The 25,358-nt window shown below is 36.9% G+C and overlaps 1 protein-coding gene across 1 annotated transcript; it reads right to left on the bottom strand.

Moving 5' to 3' along the window:
• Window positions 1-23,560: 23,560 nt before the first annotated feature.
• On the bottom strand, window positions 23,561-25,052 carry LOC149149756 (uncharacterized). Its single transcript, XM_089441394.1, has 3 exons — window positions 24,670-25,052; window positions 24,517-24,592; window positions 23,561-24,263 (listed from the first exon to the last, which is right to left on the bottom strand). The coding sequence occupies exons 1-3, from the start codon at window positions 24,676-24,678 to the stop codon at window positions 23,845-23,847; spliced, it is 504 nt and encodes a 167-aa protein (XP_089297520.1). The 5' UTR covers window positions 24,679-25,052; the 3' UTR covers window positions 23,561-23,844.
• Between the last annotated feature and the right edge of the window lie 306 nt (window positions 25,053-25,358).

Here is a 25,358-nt window from a genome sequence, read left to right as displayed (position 1 = left end):
GTCAGCAACCTTGACGATTCAGAGGTGTAAAATTCTACCTAATCTCCATCATCCCTGTGTTCATTCCTTTAATCTCCTGTTCATTCCTTTCACTTTATGAAAACTTCTATCTTTTCCAACTTGTTTGGTTGAAGATATCTATGAGCTAGTGCTTATGATTGATCTTTCCCGCTTGTGCAGGTAAAACGAGATATGACAGTTTTTATGGTTGATATTTCCAGGTTGTGCAGGTAAAATGAGATATAAAAAACTGTATATGGTTTATCTTTCAACTCAATCATCACTACCCAAAAAGAAGGAAAAATATGAGAAATATTCGCTTCATCGCTATAAGGAAGAAAAATATGAGAAATATTCGCTTCTTCAACGGGATGAAAAGAGCACCAACTAATTTAGCGTTTTTTCAGATTGTAATTTAAGCTATTTAGAAGCAAATTTGGACCGTTTCAGATTTACCCGCATACCCTGTAAATTAGAGTATATAAATGACGATATGAATACCCATGAGAAACTATTCATGCTTTCTGTAATAATGTATTACACATGCCATCCAAACATAAATATATGTGGCATACCATATATATATTTTTGCTTTGTATTTAAATTGGGATTAGTTTAAATATGTTTAATGAAAAAAGTTATTGTCTAACAATTAGATGTGGCCAACATAAATATATGTGGCATACTATATATATGTATATATTTACTTTCTATTTAAATTGGCATACTCTATATATATATACTTTCTATTTAAATTGGCATACTCTATATATATATACTTTCTATTTAAATTGGGATTAGTTTAAATATGTTTGTATTTTTACTTATTTAGTTTAAATATATTTGATGAAAAAAGTTATTGTGTAACAATAAGATGTTTTCACTAGAATTGAGAGATTCCTTAGAGTTTGGACACTCCTTATCAGTGTAATTTCACGTAATTTCCACTCTCTATTCATTGTGGCTTCAGCTCCAACTTCTCCCGATAAAATTTAATCTTTAAATCTAATAAAAACTAAATTCTACAATCTACTTTTACTCCTAATTCATTATAACTACAACTATAAACCTTTCCGGATAAAGAGAATACCAAAATTTAATAAAAACAAAACCATACACAAACCAAAAATTGATATACGACTCGTAAATTTTAAAAGCAACAGTATGTATAACATATATATGTGGCAATGTACATCACTGCAACTTTATAAACTTGACTGTCAAACATGTTGCTTTCGTTCTGTACGTGTTATTCTCATCGCGCGTCACCAGTATTCTTTTTGTAAAGTCATCGGAACGAAAAACACAACCGTTGGTATCGATTAATACACTTCTCTGAAAGTCATGAAAATTTTTGCAATATTTTGATAAATTTAAACAGGTTTTTTGTAAATTCAGATTAAAATGGTTAAACTTAAGATTGTGGGTGTTCTAAATTTTTTTAATAATGTTAAATCTACCAAAAACATAATTTTAACATTAATTTTACAAGATTTATTGAATACAAAATTTATTAAATTTATTTTTCCCTAAATTCCAACCAAAAAATAACAGTCCAAACGATTCCTCCTTATCGATAGACTTATCGAATACAATCTCTACAGTACCTAAAGGCATTAACCTAGGATTCCATCAGCTTTTCAAACGTCCTTTCACAGAGATATCCACTTTAATAAATTAAAAGTAACTTCAAACGAACTGAAAGTGAAAGATAAAACATAAACATTCAAATATAGAGTAAGTCTAACTATATTGTAAAATACATTACAACGCTGCACCATTATAATATTATCAATGTCTCATAATAATATTATATATGTTGTAACAGGATATATATTATTATTATAATTTTGCACTTAATTCAATTTTCGTTGTAGCTCTAGCTTTGTAGATTTTATAATATCTGAAAGTTTTAAACAATTTTTTTTTTTTATCAAAAGCTGCTTTGATTTTAATTGCAGTTCAAGCGAAAAAGTAAGAGAAGTGTATCACAACTGTCCCAAATTTAATTCAATTATTGTTATACCTCTTTACAAAAATGTATTAGCTTGTAGGTTTTATAATATCTTGGAAGTTTATAATATTTTTCAATCAAAAGCTGCCCAGATTTTAACCACAGTCCCAGCAATAAAGTAATCGAAGTGCATCACAACTGTCCCAAATTCAATGCTTAAACGTCTCAGTCGCATTTAGATATATTACAAAGAAACTACAATCGTGCATATGGTGCGCTTTACTTTTATGAATTCGTACAATAAACCATTATAACAAAACAATATTTTGTACAGCATATGATGTCTAAAAGACTGCATTGCTCTAAAATTCGTGCAGAGAAGAATGAAATCTGAGTCCGAGGAGGCCGCAGATCCGCGCATTCATATTTTTTATATACATCTTCATCCAAGATTAAAACGCCAAAAACCATTTCCAATATCCATACAACAAGGCAAGGCGAAGCTTTTTCCACACGCAAATCAGGTCAATACTAAAGCATATGGAAACTTATTGACTTAAAATAAAAGGGTGCATCAAGAGATTCAAACAATGCAGCAGGCATTGGGGTTCTCGTCGCTCTGGAAATAACTGTAGTTTCTGCTGTGATCACAGCTTTTTGGAAGAATGATATAAGTAAAGTTCTGTTGCGACGCTTCTTCTCGGGAGCCTCTTGTTCAGCAGGCTTCTTCTCGACCCGTGTTTTCGGGACCAGGGTTGTTTTCTTTTGGTTCTTTGTACTAGCGCGCCAATCTCTTGGAATGAAATCCCAGATCTAAACACTCACCTTCCAAAGCATTATACCATGACCATAACAAAATTAATGGCTCTAATAGATTCCCTTTCTATTAGATTCTCATTAAATTTAAGGAATAGCTCCAATAGCTACATTTCACACGAAGATCATAAACCATAACCACAAAATGCTTTCATTGATCTTAAAATAAGTGACAATCAGGTCAAACTTAATTTTCAGGCATGACACTAACACCTGAATTACCTCCTTGTCATGTGAGGTATTCTATAGACGTAAAGCAATCATGCATATTCATTTAAATAGTTTTATAGTTCATGAAGATAACAACAAACACTTAATAGGTCCATAAGTTTAACCTAACCACGAAGGTATATAAAGAATATCATGTTTCAATCATTTTTAACAGGTATATACAAGTAATTATACTTATGTGTTTAATTAGAAATAGTTGGTTACTGAAGAAAGAACTTCAATTCTCCACACAATCATAGATCAACTACACTACAATATTTCTTGCAACTAATCACCCTCTAGCCAAATTTAGAGTCTTAGTGTTTGTTTCTTCAAGATAATTTCACGTCGATATTCAATCAAATAGACAAGAGGAGGACTCCAATGCCTAAGTGTTTTATCAATTTCTCTCTAGGAGTAAGCACCACTTCATAGGGATTTACCGAAGGCTCAGTTAAAGAAATGATATGTTATAGGAGATTGAATACACTATAAAAATCTTTTATTGGCTATATTGGAGCCTATAGCTTACTGTCTAGTTGACTTCTGAGTTTACTTAGCAAGCACTAAGTGGTTTATCAACTTCCTTAGAAAACACATAGTGGTTTATCAACTATTTTCAGCAAGCATCATAGTGACTCAACTCACCTTCCTAGTGATTTATTGGTCTTCCATCAAACACCCAAGGGTTCTATCAACCCATTCAACAAGCACTAAATGGTTTATCAACGTATTCAACAAGCACTTCGTAGTTTATCAACTAACTCAACAAGCAGTAAGAAATTCAAATCTCCATCCAAGCTACACTAGATAATCAAACATAAGCACACAACCTAAACCTCAACAAAATGACAAAGAATGTATTCTCAAAAACATAGCACTACCTAATTTGTTGCTGCTACTCTAGCTTCTTTTTCATGTTTCTTTCCATGCATCTTACTTTTCCTATGATTTTTCCTTTTGTAATTTTTTTTTTCTTCTACGAGTTCTGCATATTCTACATACATTCCTTTTTTCCGCTCATCCACACTTTTGTGTATTGACTTCTCTTCCACTTGGACAATAGTCCTTTCCCTCTCCATCACATCCCACGAGGAAGGGGGATGGCATGGATGTCATCCTCCACTTAGCAGCCCATATGAAAACTTCAAACTTCACTACTTGTTGTGCATATCATGTAATTCATCAAGAAGATAAGTAAATGGAAGTAAATGAGGTGGTTGTGACTTTAAGCACATCACACACAATCTCTCCTCCTTAGATCTTTGAATTCACATCCACTCTTTCAACTCACTTATAATTTCCATTTTCGCATCACTTATATAAAAAAATTTACATAATATCATTTAGATAGGGTGTAACAAGAATCTAAACTACCAAAGAACACTCATATTTGTAGGTGAAACCTTGAGCATGCTTTATTGATTGAGACAAAATGACTCTCTTCTTTATGGATATAGATACAAACTTCTTGTCATAGTTCTTCCTTTCAATATTGTTTTGAAATGATTAATGTAAAAGAGAAAATCTCATGTCACCAACATTTTGTTTATGAATTTTATGAAAATTATATTTGTAGAATTTCTTATTATATTTTGGGTATCTTTTTTTACTTTTATATTTATATAAATAATGATGGTTCAAATTTAAATTTAATTATATTATATTATGTATACTTGATCCGAAAATGGATACTAAATCAAGAAGAAAAGGTATTATAGACTCATGTGCAGGAATGCCTATATTATTTAGTGAAACAGATCGAAAAGATTGCGAATAATATAGACAATGAACAGTTATAAAACATAATAAACACACACATCAACACAGCAAAATAATCAAGGAGTTCACCAGACTTCCTGGCTACGTCTCCTGGTCCAGCTTTCAGTGTCGACCTCTATATTATGTCTTTAAGAGCAGAATATTACAAGTGTGAGCTCGAATAGAGTCTCAACACAACAGTGACAAAACAACATGGATTTACTCAAAATCCTCAAGTCTAAAAGAGTGCACAGACTCTCCCTCTTGCTCTTTGTCTTCTACTTTCTCTTGCTCTCTTCTCTGTCCTCTTTGTCTGCCATAGAGTTGCTTTTAAGCCTCTAGACTCTATCCGTTCATATACATTCTTGGGCTTTCTGGCTCCCGACTGCTGTCCATTCAACTCCGTGTCGAGCGTTAAACAATCAATGTAAAACGCTTCAGGTATGGTGGCCACCTGTTTTCAAACGAAAAGATTGGCGCAGTGAAAAATCCCAAAGAATTGCTTCTTTGTTTACATAGAGAAATACACAGGAAAAACTCTAAAACAGAGGAATTGGATGGTTGTTATGCCTTGTCCATTATCGGTCCTTTGGCATCCCACACCGTAAATCTGTTCTCATCCAACGGTTCACATCCATCCCGATCATCCAACCTGCTATTCATTCTACACCGTTGATCTGCAACCATTTGATCTAACGACTGATGTGCATTTCGAATGGCTTACTTGCGTGGAGATCACCCGCTCGAAAAAGCGATTTTCTCTCTCCTTGCTGCGTGCTACGTGTTGGTCAGTGTATGGGATCGAGTAGAGCCCATCCAATACCACTTACCACCTGAAGCCCGCCTGAAATACCATTTACCACAGAACCCAAATAACATAAAGTTGCATTCATAAATCCTTTCGAGTCTGTGTTTTATCGTTGTAGCGCCATATGCCATGTCTCCTTTGTATTTCGGTTTTATAATGGAAATACACCAATACATAGAAAAAGCTCGACAAAACACTTTTATATCGGAACTCAAATTTTATAGAGCTGCATTTATAAACCCTTTCGGGTCTGCCTTGATCGCTATCGCAAATCACACAGGCTATGGGTCTTCGCACCTTTGTATTGTTACGATGTGATATTGCAATCACATATCGCATGGTCTTCGGGCCTCCAACTATAATAGTAGCATAGATTCTGTTGTGTGGAGCGATGGAATGAGAAAATTCTTCAGCCACCTCATCATCATACCCTGTGAATTTTTCAAAACACCCCATCCATTGATGTCTTATAAAGATTTCAAGCACTTGGGGGTGTTGTTGTATCATCACAGTGTTTGTGGGTTCTCTCTTATTAAGCCCTCATGTCATCTTGCTTATGAGGCTTGAGGAGGAAATGAGAGGTTCGACACAAGAATTTTAAATTCAGGAGAAAACAGAGTTTCTTGTGTATGTACTTCACCTCCCACAGTTGTTATATCCACTAGATTTTAGAGCATTTCTAGTTCATTTGCTTGTAAATTGGGATGGATTTTTAGATCCTACCTCTTTAGAATGGTGGCAGTGGACAGATATCGTGATATTCCCTCTTCAACCCCTCTCTACCTATCTTGTAGGCTGCCTCTGTGTATCATGTAGACTGCTCCTGAAGACTGTTCCTGCAGGAATTCTTGTGCATGCTCATGTATAAATTCTCTTGCAGAACAATGGATCCTTGCTTCTGGTGGGTGGCCAGAATTATGAGAGAAACTTGCGTGAGGGAGTTTCGAGGAGGCGAAATGCATGAATGCATGCAAACGACGTTTTGTTTCCCTTTATGGCTTTTCGGGGTGAGGTTTCTCGTAATCAGCTCCCACCTCGTAGATCCGATGTTAACCACTCCTTGTCCTACTCCTCTTGTCTTTGAGTTGACTGCAGCCACGTGTGAGAGGAAACCCGATTTTGTATGGGATGACTAAACGAAGGTGTCCAAGTTAACTATCCACCTTTTCACTTATAAACCAACTACCTCATAACCTTTACAACTTTTGATCAAATTATGCATATGAGGGAGTGAGCAAGATACTTACTTGTGGTCTCAATGCCATGTTGCAGTTGTCGAGGATCAGAGGTGCTATGTTGTTTATTTGTTGCATGGTCATTACTATTCCTCCTCTTGTTTCCTGTTGTCTATTGTCTACTGTCTGGAGCTTCTGGATCATCCTAGTGAAGACTTGTAGCTGATGATTGTAGAAAAAACAGTCTTCACCTAAATAAAACAATGGAGTGGAAAACGATAGAAATGACAGAGTGGTGCATGGTAAGGAGTGGAGGATATGGATATTTGTGAGGTAGGGTGCCCTTTAGATCCTCTTTTTTCTCCTGGACTATCTTTCTCGTCCACCTGCAAATAAAAATTACATCTTTTATCTCTTTTTTCTCTTTTTTCTTTTTTTTTTTGAAAAACACCTAGGTTGCCTCCAAGAGGTTTTCACCCTAGATGTTTGCCCTGGGTGCCTCAAGGGAGGTTTTCACCCAGGGATCTTCTTAGTCCTTTTTTTCCTTTTTTTCTCATCCTTGGGCTACCTCACAAGGTTTTCAACCCAAAGATGGGACTCAAGTGCCTCATGGAGGTTTTCACCTGAATCCTTATTCTTTTTTTCTTTTTTTCTTTTTTCAGTGACCTAATGAGGGAGGAGCTGGAACTTGCTCCACCATCATCATTGTTTTATTGATATTGTCAATGAAATCTTGCTTTGATAAAGGCCTCTTGTACATTTTCAATCGGTGTCCATTAACAAGCAATGGAATGGCTTCTTCATCTATAGTTCTGTTTTGCACTGAACCATTAGCATGGCATCTTTCCACCACATAAGGTTCTAGCCATCTTGTCCTCAGCTTGCCCTTGAAGTCTTTATACCTAGAATCATATAACAATGCCCAATCGCCCTCCTGAAATTGCTTCTCCTTAATATGTTTATCATGTCAGATCTTCCTTTGAAGCTAAACTATCTCTATATGTAGGAGGGCCTGCACTCTGAATTCATCCAAGCCATTCAATTGGAACAATCTTTCTTTTTGTGCATGACTGAGATCCAAATCTAGTTGGGTTGCCATCCTCAATGTGTTATATTCAAACTCAATGGACAACAAAGCCTCTTTCCCATAGACCAGCTCATAGAGTGTAAATCCAGTGGTGGTCTTCCATGTTGTATTATAGGCCCAGGTGGCCTCAACTAGTTTCTCTACCCAATCCTTCCTGCTGCTGCTCACTACCTTCGTTAAGATGCTCTCCAGCGCCCTATTGGTCAAATCCACTTGCCCATTAGCTTGTGGATGATAAGGAGTGGAACTCCTATGCTTGATTTTGTGATGGCTGAGCAGTTCTTCAATCATGTTGGAGGTAAATTGGCTGCCTTACTCTGTGACTAGCTCTCGAGGGTACCCAAATTTGTAGAATACATTCTCCCTTATGAACTCAGGCACCTTCTCTTCTGTTGCTGCCTTAATCACCGTGGTTTTAGCCCACTTAGTCAAATAATCAGTGCACACAATAATGTACTGTTTTTTCTTTGAAGGAGGGTTGATAGGCCCAATGAATTCCATGCCCCACTTGTCAAATGGCTCGAAATTCACTTGAGGTTGTAGGGGCATTTCATCTCTTGGAGTAGGATTTCCCTCTGGCACTGATCACACTAACTAATGTACTTCTTCACATCATGATGAAGAGTGGGCCAATAATACCCTGCTTGTAACACTTTGAATGTTGTCCACTTTGTTGCAAAGTGCCCTCCACAAGGCCTATCATGATAGGCCACAAGGATGTCAAAAAATTCCTCTTCCCTTACACACCTTCTCAAGATTTGATCTGGGCCGAGTTTGAAAAGATTGCCCCCAATCCAGGTGAAGGGGGTGCTTTTCCTAACTATCTTGCACTTTTCTTTGGAGGAAAAGTTTGGTGGGAACTGTGTTGATACCAAATAGTTTGCAATATCAGCAAACCATGGGGAGAGAGCTGAAATAGTAAACAAATGCTCGTATGGTAACTGGTCATCCACCATTCCTTCTTCACCTGCAAGCAGATTCATCCTAGATAGAAAGTCTGCAACAACATTTTCTTTACCAGACTTATCAACAATAGTTAGATCAAATTGTTGTAATAAAAGCAACCATCTTATAATTATAGCATTCACATCTGGTTTGTTCATTAAATATTTGATTGCAGCATGGTCAGTATGCACAAATGTTTGATGGCCTGTAATGTAATGCCTAAATTTTTTTAATGAATGCACAACAGCTAGGAGTTCCTTTTTGGTCATAGTATAATTTAGCTCAGCCTTTGATAGGTTCTTATTGATAAAATATATGGCATAGGGCAATTTCTCCTCTACCTGACCTAAGAGTGCTCCTATGGCTTTGTGTGAGGCATCAACATGAATATGAAAATAGAGGGCCCGGTTTGGGCCTCTAAGAATTGGTGCAGTGGTTAACTTACCCTTTACAATGTCTAAGGCCTCTTGATAGCTCTTCGACCATAAAAACTCAGAATCTTTGGCCAACAACCCAAATAAAGTAGATGCCAACTTGTTGAAGTCCTTTATGAACCTTCGGTAGTATCCAGCTAACCCAAGAAACTCCTGACATCCCTCTGCTTTTGAGGAGGTGGTACCCTTTGGATGATTGCTATTTTGTTTGGGTCCAACTGCAGTCCTTGCTGAGATATTGAATGACCTAGCACGGTCCCTTCAATCATTAAGAATTCACATTTTTCTAGATTGAGAGACAGGTTCATTTCAATGCATTTGTGCAATACTTTGCCTAGGTTAGTCAGGGATTATTGAAAATCATAGTCATAAGGTGTAAAATCATCCATATAGATTTCCACTGCATCATGTACTAATTCGGCAAAAATACTCAAGACTACTCTCTGGAAAGTGGCAGGAGCATTTCATAGGCCAAAAGGAAGGACCCTATAGGCAAAAGTACCCAAAGGACAGCTGAAGGTGGTCTTATCCTAGTCTTCTAGGCAGATTTGGATTTGGTTGTACCCATTGAATCCATTTAGGAAAGAGAAAAACTTATTCCCTACGAGGCTATCTAGCACTTGGTCAATGAATGGTAGGGGAAAATGATCCTTCATTGTGGCTTTGTTCAACTCCCTGTAATCTACACAAATCCTCCACTTACCATTTTTCTTGGGAACTAACACTAAAGGAGAGACCCACTCACTGTCAAAGATAGGGTAAATGAATCTTGCATCTAGAAGTTGTTTCTGTTCCTCTAACTATATCTTTAAGAGTTGGATTCATCCTCCTTTGTGGTTACCTAACTGGCTTGCAACCTTCTTTGATGTATATGTGGTGAGTACACACTGAGGGGTGTACTCCCTTCATTTCCTTGTAACTCCAAGCGAAGGCTTCTAGATTTTCTCTCAACATGTTGCATAGCATTTCCTCCTCAAGAGCAGAAAGAGATGGATTAATTTTCAAAGTTTTCTCTGGGAAAAATTCTATGGTTTTGACACGGATTGGGTTGGAATTCACCAAGCATAAGTCAATTAGATGATTGTTCTGGGTTTCCTTTACTTCTTCTTCTAATGGTAACAAACTAGGAGTTGGACTTGGAGCAGGTATCCAATTAAGTCATACTCATCATGTTTTCCTCCTCCTATGGTTGCTTCCAAAGCACAGAGTTGCGCTGAATAAGCCTCATCTTCTTCCTCCTCCTCTAACCATAAAGGTAATTCATGCTCTAGAGAAGGTTGAGCAGGAGGGTATAGGACTAACTGCTTGGATATATGCCCATTCTTGATTGTCATATTCCCATCTCTGCGGCTAATGTAAGCATCATTTGTGGTCAACCATGGCCTCCCAAGGATGAGAGGGTAACCAGTAAGCTTAGCCTTAGGCTGGAGAACTAGTAAATCTACGAGGTACTCCTAGGAGTCAATGGAGACCATCACATCCTCCACAATTCCCTCAGAGGTGACTGTGGAGCAGTCTGCAAGTTGCAGAACTATTTTGGTCTTCCTTAATGCCCCTTGGAGGTTGAGCTTGAGCATGGTGTCCTTGGTCATCACATTAATGGCGGCCCCAAGATCAATTAGAGTGTGTGACAATGGTGCCATTGATGTGCACATCTATTACAGGGCTTCTAGGGTCCAAATATTTTGGACATATTACCTGCCCCAACATTAAGTCAGACAGTTGCCCAATGACATTAATGGTAGGGGCATCCCTTTTTCTTCTTCCTAGATGCTTGAAGCACTTCTCCTTAATCAACTTTCAGTAAATGGGAACATCTTTTATTGCTTGGAGATGGTGGATCTTTACACATAGATTTTTGAATTCTCCTAGAAGTTCAAGTTTTTCTCGGGTAGGCTGGAGTGGTTGGGCTAATCTCTCAAGAAAGGGTGGATTTAATTTAAGGTTGCTTTCCTCTCTTTCTTCCTCAACCTCCCTATATGGAGAGGGAGGTTGGTTATCTGGGAGAATTCTCCCAGATCTTAGGTTGATGTCTTGGATTTCTATAGCATAAGTTGGGTATGATGTCTCTCCACTGTATACTTGTTGAGCCTGCCTATTTTTTGGGTTTGGATTTGGCTGGGCAGGTATCTGGGATTGCTTGGGTGGAGCAGAGTGTAGGAGTGGTGGTTGGGTACGTGGTGGAGGCAATAGATCTGGAGCATTGTTGTATTGGGGCCTCCACCCCTGGTGTGGGGTATTCCACTGAGGTTGTGGCTGAACATATGGTTGAAATGATTGGTTGGCTGGCTGGGAATGATACTGAGATGCATAGGACCAAGGGGGGGGGGGGGGGGGGGGTAGACTAAGAAGGATGAGCAGGGGGTCCCCAAGAAGTTATAGTTGCGGTTTGGTTGGGGTTGTAATATACATGGGATTACCCTTGCATACCCTGCTGGTATGGTCTAAGCCCAGGAGGTCTCCTTTGTTTGATGTAACAAAGCTACTCAGTGACCCCTTCAGCTCCTTGGTATACAACTTTGAGTCCGAGTAAAGAAGGGCACTTGTCTGTGGAGTGGTTTTCTTCACAAACCATGCAAATCTCAATACAGTTCAATGGAAATTTTTTCCTAGGATGCCTCCTAGTGCATCTAGGACAAAAGATGGCTAGGGCTCTCTCTGATTCCTCTTGCTTCCTTTTGATGTTCATGGTATCCAATTTCAAGGCAATGGTGTGCAAAATCTCATTTATGAAATCTTCCAGCATATTTCCAATTTCACCCTTGATGGATGAGTTGGAATATGATGTACTGGCCATAGGTTGACTACTCCTACCCTTTTTCTTGGCTGCCCTAGAAAGGTTTCTAAAGATAGTATTGATATCCTCATAGGGTAATTGGTAGATAGCTCCTCCTGCTAACAAGTTTAACGTATCTAGAAGATCTTCCCTTATTCCTCTGAGCGGGACTAGCTTTAGTGACTCAGGGTCAAGTGTGCACCTGGCCCTTTTGTAACTGAGCTGAAATCTTTCTTCATAGTCTTCTAAAGATTCATCCTTGCCCATGGTCATCCTAAAAATCTCTTCTTTAGTATCCTTTGACCTACAGTAGTCCCTATATTTGTTGTTAAAAGCCTGTTGCATCTGAGTCGAAGTTGTGATGCTATCTCCAGGTAAACCCATGAACCAATGCAATGCTACATCCTTGAGGGTAGATGGAAACAATTTTAATTTTTTCTCATCATCTGTAAAGTCATAGGTTCGGCATATAATAGCAAACTCAAATAGGAAATTGTCAGTGTCCTCTGTGGTCAGGCCATGGAAATGAGGTAGAGAAAAGAGGCTTATATTCTTCATCTTAGTGTCCCCATTGGTTTCCCTGATGGGGAAGGGACCCTCAACTCTCTCTCTATTCCATCTATCATTTTGGTTCTCAGCCATTGATTCAGTAGGAATAGGTTCTTTCTTCTTCTTCCCCTATAGGTTCTTCAAATATGTCAGGTTGCTCACCTAAGGGTTCCTCCAGTTCACAACCACCGAAGAAGAGAGAAGGTTGGTTGTTGGATGCAGGGGGGTATTTGGAAAGGATTTTCCTAAATTGTCCCTACTCCTACAAGGCATGAAAGGAAATGTTTTTGGGTTGGTTTTTGGAAGAATTTTTTAGCAAGAAAGTACTTTGCAGAATTGAAATTGTTGATTGAATGAAAACTACTAACAAAAAAGAAGAACTACTTGTTGAATTGAAATTCTACTTGTAGAATGGAAAGGAAAGTGGATAATGACAACTGAAAGAAAGGAAGCTACCATATTACTTTTGCAAAAATAAACTAATGGAAGAAAGTTGAAGACTAGAAATAAAAGAAAAGAAAGCAGACTAGAAATACAAGAAAAGAAAGCAGTAATCACATTCTACTCTGACACCTCCCCGACAACAGCGCAAAAAAGTGATGAGCGCTAGTATTGCAGCAAGGATGCTGCAACTCCTGGGCTACCAACTTTACTTATCAACCCAGGGTTCGTACAAACTTGGAGGTGATAATGCTATATTCACAAGTAGAAGTGAAGGTCCTGCCTGTTGTCACTTGTTCATGTGGCAAGAGACCCCAGGGGTTCCCCAGCCAGAATTCTATAGAGTTAGAAGAAGCTTGATTCTTTGATGGAAGAAGAGAAAATCTATTCTAAGAGAGCTACTCTACTACAATAATGAATAAAACAACATGTAATGATAAATCACACCATATCCTAATTAACCATTTAAACGGCTACACTAAGCAGAATTTCTAAATCAACACTAACCTAATGCTGCTATCTAAGTTACAGAAGTAAAGAGCATCAAACCAAACTCATGTGTAAGCAAGGAAACTAAACTAAGTCTATTTTCATGTTTTTGGTGTTTTGGTAACATCAAGCATGCAAGGAGTCAAGCAGAAGAGCAATCGAAGATCGAAATCAGTGAAAGGAGGACGTAACGAAGCAGAAGTGCAGAGGAATTGTTGGATCGATTAGGAACAGTATTAATGGGAGATGAGCGGTGGAGATCTTATCGCAGAAGATTATGTGAATAGATGGACGAATAAGACTCACAAAAGATGAATGGCGGAGATCTTATCACGGGAGGTTTAATTCAAGAGATGAACAAACAAGACTAATAGGAAGATGAATGGCGGAGATCCTATCACGAGAGGTTTAAGTCAAGAGATGAATGGTGGAGATCTTATCGCAGGAGGTTTAAGTCAAGAGATGAATGAACAAGACTAATCGGAAGATGAATGGCGGAGATCCTATCACGGGAGGTTTAAGTCAAGAGATGAACAAACAGGACTAATAGAAAGATGAATGGCAGAGATCCTATTGCGGGAGGTTTCAGTCAAGAGATGAACAAACAAGACTAATCGGAAGATGAAGGGCAGAGATCCTATATTGTGATATTGAGTGAATAGATGGATGGACAGGATTAACATAGGATGAACGACAGAGATCTTATCACGGGAAAAACATGCAGAATGATGGAGTAGGTTTCCGTAGGTGGTAAGCAGTTTCCTGCACGCCCTCAAGGCTATAAGCAGAATTCCAAAATTTTGCGCGATTAGCCTAACTGGGTGACATGTAGCATGGGAAAACCACTTTTCTCACGTGCTCTCAGGCAGATATCGGCCATGCAAGAATCCACACGAGATTGCGTGATAGCCATTGGATCAGGCAGGGTTGATCAACGGTGGAGATCAGCCAAGCTAGTTGGTGATTGGGCGATGCGATAGCCATTGGATCGAGTGTGCGATAGATCAACGACAGAGATTTGGATCGCATAAAGTAGGTGGAAGAAATCTCGATAGCCGTTGGATCAAGCTAGACAGATCGACGGTGGAGATCTGGAGCGCATAAAGTCAAGTGTTGAAATGAATCAGACGGGGATTTGACAGGTTTGTTGTGGATCGGACGGGAAGGAGAATTACAGGTATAATCCGCTTAAGACATGATTTATTGGCTCGCGCTTAAGTATTTCATGCTGAAGGAAATGAGAATACGAGTGAGATCTATTACAGAAAGAGGGTGATTGAAGACGATAATGATGAAATGAACCAAGTACTGAATCATGACAACAAACTCCAAAGCTCATGCGATAACTAGAAATCTAAAACACAACCAATCTACTCCACACTGCTGTAATGAAAATGCATCTACTTAAGAAAATGAATGCTTAAACCATGAATCTATGCGCTATATTGTTGTAGTGGAAATGCAGCGATTTAAGAAAATGAACGATTAAACCATGGATCTGCACTAGCATACATGTACAGTAAAGAGGAGCCTTAGCTACTAGGGTTGGGCCCTAACCCAAGAGCTTTATCCCTCTGAGTTAACTCAATGCTGGCTCGAAACAAAACTCATTCTTATTATCAAAACAATGGATTACATCAAAAAACTGTCACAAGTCTTACAACTCGAAAATAAAGTAAAGTTTTACAATCAAAATTCCAAATAAAAATCGAATCCTACTGAGGTCCTAGGCCTCTCTACTTATACGACTGAAGTCTCGAACGACTTCCTTAAAATTAGGGAGGCTCGGCTCCCAAACTCAAAATAATTGGTGCTTTGACTTTCACTTTCTCGGCTGCCTTCTAGTCCTCATGATTTCGCTGGTTGCACTCTGAGCTGATGAAGGAATATTCAAATGGAGGGGCAGTAAATGAGGAGGATTTACCTCCTATAATTCCTCTCCCTTGTCCCATTCGAGTTTTGACCAAGATCTTTGCTAAAACTCCTTGCTTTTATCCTTTAATCCTGCATTACATGCACATTAAACCACAAAGCAAAATATACAACTCTAACTCATCTCATAAGAAAAATATAATCAAAAGTATGCAATAAGTTGTGAGAATAGTTGGTTTGACTAAGCTAGGAGGTGAATTAAGGCCCATATAATTACCCAATGATGAGGCTCATCACCCTTTTGCTATTTTTTCTTTCCAATTATTGTGGTGTCAACTTTATAGGTTGTGGAAGGCTAGGAACAACAATACTTCCATATTTATAGTTTTCAGTGGTAGGCTTCCTTGTTTCTATAATTTTTCTTCCAATTTTTCTTGCCAACCTGAATGCCTTCTCTAATGAATCAGGTTCCCAAACGTGAACCTCATGTTGGATGTCATCCTTTAAAGTCCCTATGAAGACATCACTCCTATGCTCCCCGGGAATATAATTTACCCTCATATTCAATTTTTAGAAGTCCTCAATGTGCTCCACCATTGAACACTTTTATTTTAGATTTATCAATTAGCTAAAGAAGGTGTTGCTCTTTGTATCCTCATAATGTATCATGTACTCCATAAAAATTGGCCAAGTAACAATTTTTTTACGAGAACAAAGCCACCCATACCATACACACTAATTGGGTTCTAAACATAAAATTGCAATGCGTACCTTTTTTGTGTTTTGCACATTATGGATATTAAAATATTGCTACATCTATAGTAGCCATGTTACCGGATCCTTGCCATAAAAATTCCTCATATCTGTCTTTGGAATATGGTGGGTCTTCAATCCAACGTTAGAGTCTATGAAATCATGATTAAAATTTCTTTTGTTCTCATCATGGGTTTCATCTAATACCTTTTCGCCATTAGGAAGCATTTCTTGTAGAAACTTTGCCGAACGTTCCTTTAACCCTTCCGTGTCTGCTTTTAAACCATGCTTCAAATCTTCCATTGCCTTTCATTTTTGATTCTATACCATCCATATTAGATTCCATGCCATCCATATTAGCTTCCAAACCTTCCATGTATGATTTTAAACCATTCTTCAAACCATCCATCTTAGCTTCTGTTTCATTTTTGGTTACTCTTTACGAGAGCGAAATTTGTTGCACTTGGTTTTGTAATTTTGATAAATCATGTTTCATTTATTCCTCTTCTTCATGCGTCATAGTAGAGATTTTGGGTTTCTTACTAGGCGTTTCCATTTTATTTATTTGGGGAACCAATTAATGATATGTATGCTTCACTATTCACTTCAAACTATTTTTTCAAACAAAACTTATGCAAATTTTAAAAAAATACACACTTTTTTCTTGCTTTGTTGGAGCTCGATATTGAATCTGTTGTATCTCTATAATTGTTGATCTCTAAGGTTTGAAATTTATTCTTCTGGTAGCCCTCTAAGTCTTCTTTCCAACCCCATAAGTCAGACTAAGATTGGAGTCTTCAAGAAAGAGTTATGCTTGATCTCCCACAATGGCCGGATTATAGACGGGTTCAATAGAGCGAACTTGTATTGAGTGCCACATGTCATTGTTTCGACCTTCGACCCTAAAATTGCTACAAAATAAACTAAAGTCTATCTGATTTCATCCACTTTTTATAGAATTCAAATCTAATGCCTGAAACGAAAGTTATGAATATTTTCCCTAGGTCACATGTTTGAGACTGAATTTTGGATCCTGCCAAAACCCTATCTTCCCTAGATCATATCTCCGAAAATATAGTGAACCAATATCTAAATTTTTTACACAAATTTCACCAATATTTTGGTTCCACGTGGTAAAACTTTGAGCTTCTGAATTCTCGTAGAAAAAAAGTCATTACGAAAATGTCAAGATGGATTGTTTGAAGAAGCAAAACCCTAGAATCCAAAGCTTTGATACCAAATGTTATGCAACCAACTCACAAAATAGAAGGAAATATAGATCACCAACTTAAAAATTAGCCTCTTTGAGGGGGAAACCTCCTTTACATTACACAAATGAACAATTCTTGGATGATTCAAATGAAAAAACCTCCTTTCTATATATAGGAGTCTAAGGGGTGACAATATAATCAGAGCTAACATAACAATAATAATGTAAGGGCACAACAACAACAATAGTGGGCTTCTATGTGGAACAATAATAATAATATGGGGACTACATGGGCACAACAATAATAATAAAGGGGCTACACTAGTATTATAGGTACCTAACATTTTCTTTCATTAGCCATGGAACTGGTTGACTTGTGGCTAAACAACATAGCAGTCAAATTCTTCCAACTTCCTACCAAAATTCATGTGTCTAGGCAATCTTCTTTGTCCAAATCTACATAAAAAAGATAAGAAGCTTCAATATTTACAAGATATGGCAAAGGGAAAATCACCAAGCCTGGATCGGTTTCCTTGTGAATTATATTTCGCTCTTTGGCCATCTCTAGATGTGCCAAGAGGCTTTAAAAAAATCCAAATAGGGGAGCTAATAAATGTAGATCTTATTAAGTTGATCTCTAAAGGGACATGAAAGCAAATTGTAAGGGGTCAACAATATTATCACTTTGCTCGATGTGGCTACTTGCATGAAGCATACAATTTCCTAAAGTGTTTGACCTCTAAGAAAACAGGTTTTGTCAAAGGCCACTTCATCCTCGATGATCTTGTTGCCTCCCAGGATATTCTTCATTGGGAAAAGGAAGAAAAGGTAAAAGGTATTTTTTTGACCAGGCATAAAAAAAATTATAGCGGGATCACATTCTTGATATCATATAATGACTGGAGAAGTCAGAACACGTTCTTCAAACGCCTCTACTACTTTATGTGTTAATGGACAGTTATCAGCAATGGCTCTGCTTCACCGGTCCATTGGACAGGGTTTCCTTTCCCCTCTTATTTATATGTTGTTACAGTCAATGCTCGAGGATATCTTCTTGTAGTGGTTGAGCTCAAGAAGAAATTTGAGGAACCTACTTCTTAGTTATGAGTAGTTACTAAGTGTCCATTTTTTTTATGGCTCGGTTCTCACTCCCAACCTATCTTATGATTCTATTAAAGGTGCAGAGCTATGTTATGACTTGACATTTTTGTGAAATTTGCTAGAGCTATTGTGAGGAAGGAAAAGATGGGTATCCATGAGAGAGAAAGAAGCCTTTCTAGTGTGGCTTAACATCAAATGGAAACTCATCCAACTGTGGCAACTCTCTCTCTATCTCTCATGAAATTAACATAAACTAGCTAATAACATTTCCCATGGCTTTGAAATATTTTTCTAACCAAAAATGCAGGGACAAGTTTTATAGTTTTCCTAAGATTGGAATTGTTGGTAGTTCCAAAAATGGAGGATGGGAGCCTTCAAATCAGGGCTTTGTGATGTTCTGTGATGCATTCCCCAAACGATAATCTACTTCGAGGATCTTACCTCTTTAGGTTAAGACGTCCACCCAAGGCTTGTTGCCAATGGGGAGGCCATACGTTGTAGGTACAAATCTAATTGAGTCCTTGAAAACCTCACCAGAATTAATGACCATGATGGTTTTCATTAAGCAGCAAACTCCTTGTGGGGGTTCATAGACCCACTTTATTAGCAAATGTCCACATGATGTGCAAGGCTTTGAACCTTTATGGGTGTCGTAACTGTGCCTTACTTTCAATAAATCAACTCACCTCATGTGGCCAAAATTATAATTTTCTATTAAAATAATAGGTTGACTACATTTTGAAGAGTTGCAATTTTTCCTTTTCCATTGCCATTGTTTTATGACATTTATGTTAGTCTAACTTTCTTCTTAAATTTAACCTCGTGCTACATACATTCTTTAGAAGGTATATAGAAACTCAAATTTTGATTGTATTTTGTTGTCCATATATTCCGCTTCATTATTGCTTTCCACATTCCCCCACTCCTTCAATCGAATATTTCACTTCATTATTGTTGTCCGCATTCCCCACTCTTATCAACATTGCTAATATTGTTAATATTGTTTAGATTGTCATTCAAATAATTTGGATATTTGAGATTCGTCTCGGATTAAATTACTGTTTATATATGGCGATATGGATACCCTTTCTTCCATGTTGTGAAAAGAGTTTTAGATATTTTTCATTTTTTTCGTAATTATATATTATGGAGGTCATTTAAATTTATATAAATAAATAATATATTTATGTTATTGTATATTCTTTTATACAACTTGAGTGGGTCTAATGGTTAAAAGGATGTGTTTCCTCTTAAGAGGTCATAGGTTCAAAACCAGAGGGGGTAGAGTATGTATGCCTTTGTAGACCTAGTAGTCAAATCGTGGTGCAGAGGTGGGTCCCTTCTTCCACCCTTCTTCCTCAAAAATGGGGGTTTCATACACCAATTTGGTGTGTGTATATATATATATATATATGAATAGCATAGACTTATTAGTTAAATCACTGGGTCGCTTGTCCCTCAAACATGGGGGTTTCATACACCAATTTGGTGTCTATATGTATATATGAATATCATAGACTTAGTAATCAAATAATTGTGCAAAGGGTCTCATACACCAATTTAGTGTCTATATATATGAATAGCATATATATCCTCTATATATATTTGTTTACCAAAAATTATTATTAAATTGTTATTTGTAATTATTACTATCTTATAAATTATTTTTTCAATCCTATAAATTTTGGACTCAAGGTAAGTTAGGGATGGAAGGTGAGAGCCCCTTCAAAGATTAGGTTACACTGTTCCGAGGAAGTTCACAAGCAATTTTAATTATCTTCAATTTTGTGGCCAACATCATTTTACAAGACAGGTTGTTCTTCGTAAGAATATATAATACCCATTCCTCTAGCTTGCTAATGAAAATATATGTCACTGCTGAGTTTATAAACTTCGCTTTGCTGTCCACATGTTTTCGTTTTGTACATCTCATCGCGCGTCACCAGTTGTTTTAGTAAAGTCGTCCGGACGGGACCCTTCGTATCGATCAGTACGATCTCTACAATGCCGCGTTGGAACTTTATTTCATACAGTAATTATGTTTCACCTGGAAAAGAGGAAAACAAAACATTCCCTTACAGCACTAAAGACATTAACCTAGGATTCCATTCGCCTTTCAAACGTCCTTGCCAAAGTCCGTTTCAAGAGATATTCGCTTTAATAAATTAAAAGTAACTTCAGAGAAACGTAAAACATAAAAGTTGATCGATATATATCGCAACGCTACACCATTATAATATTATGAATGTGTTATAATAATATTATATATGTTGTAAGAGTATATATATTATTATAAATTTGTATTTAATTCCATTATTATTATACCTCCTTTACAAAAATGTATTAGCTTTCTTGATTTTATAATATTTGGAAGTTTCGAATACTTTTCTATTGAAAAGCTGCGCATATTTTAGTCACAGTCCAAGCGATAAAGTAATAGTAGAAGTGTATCACAACTATCCCAAATTAAATGATTCAGCGTCTCAGCAGCATTGACATATTACAAAGAAACTACAATTGTGCATATGGCGCGCTTTATTTTCTTGAATTCGTACCAGAAATCAATATATCCCAAATTAAATGATTCAGCGTCTCAGTCGCATTTACATATTACAAAGAAACTACAATTGTGCATATGGCGCGCTTTATTTTCTTGAATTCGTACCAGAAATCATTGTAACCAAACAATACTATGTACAGCACTTGAATTTGAGGGAAAAAATAAAATTGTCTAAAAGACGGCATTGCTCTAAAATTCTTGCAGAGAAGACTGAAATCAGAGCCCGAGGAAGCCGCAGATCCGCGCAATCTTATTCTATACATCTTCGTCTGAGATTATTACGCCAAACACTATTTCACTAGATCAGGTCAATACTAAAGCATATGGAAACTTATGACTTAAAATTAAAGAATGGATCAAGAAATTCAAACAATACAGGAGGCATTGGGGTACTCGTTGCTCCACTAATAAGTGTAGCTGCTGCAGTGAACAGAGCTCTTTGGAAGAATGATATGAATAAAGTTCTGTTGCGAGCTTCTTGCTTGTCGGCAGTCTTTCTCTCGGGAGCCTTTTGTTCAGCAGGATTTTTCTCGGCCTCTTTTTTGTCAGCTTCAGGATTCTTATCTGGTTGTTTTTTGTCAGCTTCGGCCTTCTTTTCAGGACCAGGGTTGTTTGCTTTTGGTTCTTCGGAAGGTCCGACGCTCACCAGATCCGCAAATCCGAATTTTCTGAGACTAGCCGTCAGGCACACCGGATCTGCATCCCTAAGTACAGTGATCTTTTTGTCTTTTTCATCAACATCTATAGAAGCAACCCCAGCAATGTATCGACAGACATTAAAATCTAGTTCAAATTATTGCAGCCTTGAATGTTCAATTACCGAAGTCCAAATTAAGCTCAAATTGTTGAATCTTTGACAACATGGTACAAATTATTTCAGCCTCCGGTACTCCAAATTCAATACAAATGATTTCAGCTTTGAAGGTCCGATTACTTGACTCCAGCACATAAGAAATAAAACGATACTTAACCTTCCATCCCTTAAGCGTCTCCATAGTCCTCCGTATGCATTTTTGACAATTTAATTCCACTTTCAACGTGATTTTCTACACTTCGTCATGGGGTTGAAAAAGGATGCCAACCAATTTAGCATTGGTTAATATCGTATTGAATATTGTTTAGATTGCTATTCGAACAATTTGGATCATTTGAGATTAGTCGCAGACCCTTTAAATCCCAGTTTATAGACGAAGATATGAATGCCCATTATCCCGTGCTGTGAAAAAGAGTTGAGATATTTCTGATTCTTGATGTAATCATATATTATACAAGCCATTTAAACCTGTTTATACAAATATACATGATACAATTAAATTATAAATATAAAAGTTAAAACATATGTATGTGTTTAAGGGAGTGTGACTTAAATTTATTTTTGCTTTAGCTTTTTTCTGATTTAAGATATCTGATAGGAGTGAAAGTCTACTCTTGATGGGTTATTCTAGGTGTGGTGCTTTTCCTTGAATAAAGGTGATGAGTCAGCGTGCATTAGCAGTTAGTAGCTAAAAATAGCTGTCCTCAGTACTAGTTTGACAACTAAATTATAATAAATTTTCCCACATGTGAAAAAAATAAACTTTAAATTAATATTTGTGTTTGTTACCATCTTTTAAATTTTTTAACTAAATCTGAAGCCAAGTTAGTAATAGAAAGTGAAAACCACTTCAATCATAAAAGGTACAGTGTTCTAAAAAGTCTACAAGAAATTTTAATTATCCTCACATTAATTTTGTGAAAAACATCATTTTACTAACAGATTGTTCTTCCTTAAAACGCATAATACCTGTTCCCCTTGATTGATATATATCACTGCTAAGTTTATAAACTTCCACATGTTTTCGTTTGCTACATATAATTCTCATCTCATCGCAACGGTACCGTTCGTATCGATCAATACAATCTCTACAATGCCGCGTTGGAACTTTATTTCCTACAGTAATTATCTTTCACCTGGAAAAGAGAATAGGGAAAAGGGTTTTCAAAAATCCTTGGCAAATTCCGCCTGATATCATGAAAAGTAACTTCAAATGAGTGAAAGTGAAAAGTAAAATTATATATATATAACGCCACACCATTATAATTATAATATTATTGATGTGTTATAATAATATTATATATGTTGTAACAGTATATATGCTGTCTTGATCATGAACTATATTTGCTGGTTTTAAAAGCTTTTCAAAATTACTATAATTATCGCCAAAAACATATCTCACATAAATTTTGATATAAATATCACAAAAACATGTATCAAATATTTTTTAATCAAAAAGCTGCTCAAGTTTTGATCACAGTCCAAGTAATAAAGTAAATTAAGTAACTGAGTCAAATTTAATTCAATTAGTGTTACAGCTCCTTCATAAAAATGTATTAGCTTTGTAGACCTTATATTTGGAACTTTCTAATATTTTTTCATCAAAGCTGCTCAGATTTTAATCACAGATCAAGCGATAAAGTAATCGAAGTGTATCACAACTGTCCCAAATTCAATGCTTAAGCTTCTCAGTCGCATTTAAATATTACAAAGAAACTACACATCGTCCATATGGCGCACTTTACTTTCTTCAATTTGTACCAGAAATCATTATAACCAAACAATATTATGTACTATGTACAGCATTTGAATTTGAGAACAAAAACATAATTACTGCATTGCTGTAAATTTCGTGCAGAGAAAAGACTGAAATCTGTGTCCGAGGAGGCCGCAGATCCGCGCATTTATCTTTAGTCGATACATCTTCCGCTGAGATTAATAGGCTAAACACTATTTCCCCTTAAATTAATACGCCAAACGCTATTTCACTATCCATATGAGGCAAGGCAAAGCCGTTTGAGGATGCAGATCAAGTGAATACTAAAGGATATAAATTTATGACTTGAAATTAAAGGATGGATCAAGAAATTCAAACAATGCAACAGGCATTGGGGTTCTCCTCGCTCCAGTAATAAGTATCGGTGCAGCAGTGATCACAGCTCTTTGGAAGAATGATATAAGTATAGTTCTGTTGCGACGGTTCTTGCTTGTCGGCAGCCTTTTTCTCGGAAGCCTTTTGTTCAGTAGGATTCTTCTCGGCCTGTTTTTTGTCAGGCTTCTTCTCGGCCTCTTTTTTGTCAGCTTCAGTCTTCTTATCTTGTTGCTTTTTGTCTGGTTCGGGCTTCTTTTCGGGACCAGGATTGTTCGGTTTTGGTTCTTTAGAAGGTCCGACGCTCACCAGATCTGCAAATCCAAATTTTCTGAGACTAGCCGTAAGGCACACGGGATCTGCATCTCCAATTACAGTGATCTTTCGGTCTTTCTCATCAACATCTATAGAGACAACCCCTGCAATGCGTCGACATACATTAAAATCTAGTTCAAATTATTGCAGCCTTGAAATTCTATTACCTAACTCCATATTTAATACAAATTATTGAATCTTTTGAAAATTTAAATACAAATTATTGAGCCTTTGAAAATTTAGTACAAATTATTTCAGCCTCCGATTACCTAACTTCAAATTTAATAAAATTTATTTCAGCTTTAAAGGTCCGATTTCTTAACTCCTGCAAATAAGAAATAAAAACAAGACTTCTACCTTCAATCCCTGCAAGCGTCTCCATAGCCCTCCGTATGCATTTTTGACAATTTAATTCGACTTTCAACACGATTTTCTACACAATCACAGGCAGAATTCATGTCAAATAACAGCCTAAAACATAGACTAAGCCATGAATAAACGCTAGCTTACCTTCGACATTTTTACTGCTTCTGAAATGTAATAACCTTGGAGACCTCTGGATGAAGGAGCTCTTCTGTTTATCTGCAATCCCCCCTTGGGTCGGGCGACTCTTTAAATGAATAATAGGAGTCGGTGATAGGAGAATTCATGTCAGCCAGGCTTGCAATCGCTGAGGTCAGCAATAATAATACAACGCGTGACTTTCAGTCAAATCCTACAAGCTTTTTAAAAAGTAACCCTATTTCCTCTTTCCTGGAAACAGTGCGTCATGTGCACAGAAATTTCTTTTTAACAAAACCAGATTCTTATCATACGGACACAGAACGAAACTAATGTGCCAAAGAGAGCCTGCCCACAAGTTCTCAGATTAAATTTCGATTGTGTGGATGTTCACAGGGGAAGACTTGCACTCGAAGCAAAGTTAGAAAAGTTGCATTTATAATCCATTTCACATATTGAAGTGGATTCCTAGGATTTTAGAAAAGTTACATTTATAACCCATTTCACATATTGAAGTGGATCGTAAGGATTTTATTTTTAAATAAGGATTTAACATGGGGTTATTTTAAATATCAATTTAATATGAGTGGAGAGATTTATTTTTTCCAATACAATATTTTATAAATTAATATTATTTAAATATTTTGTATGATTATTTAAATTTTATTTTTTTTTTTATTTTTTTATTTAAACAGATG

Source organism: Pinus tabuliformis, chromosome 9 (assembly GCF_031772625.1).
Source record: "Pinus tabuliformis cultivar Carrire ecotype Pingquan chromosome 9, CPIR1, whole genome shotgun sequence".
NCBI classification, from domain to species: domain Eukaryota; kingdom Viridiplantae; phylum Streptophyta; class Pinopsida; order Pinales; family Pinaceae; genus Pinus; species Pinus tabuliformis.
This window is presented reverse-complemented; position numbering and strand designations above follow the sequence as displayed.

What these genes read in the sequence shown, in the direction of transcription:
- LOC149149756 (XM_089441394.1), bottom strand. An exon ending in GACGCTTGCAGGGATTGAAG is followed by an intron (nt 24,264 to 24,516) that starts GTAGAAGTCTTG and finishes GACGCATTGCAG; the next exon opens with GGGTTGTCTCTATAGATGTT.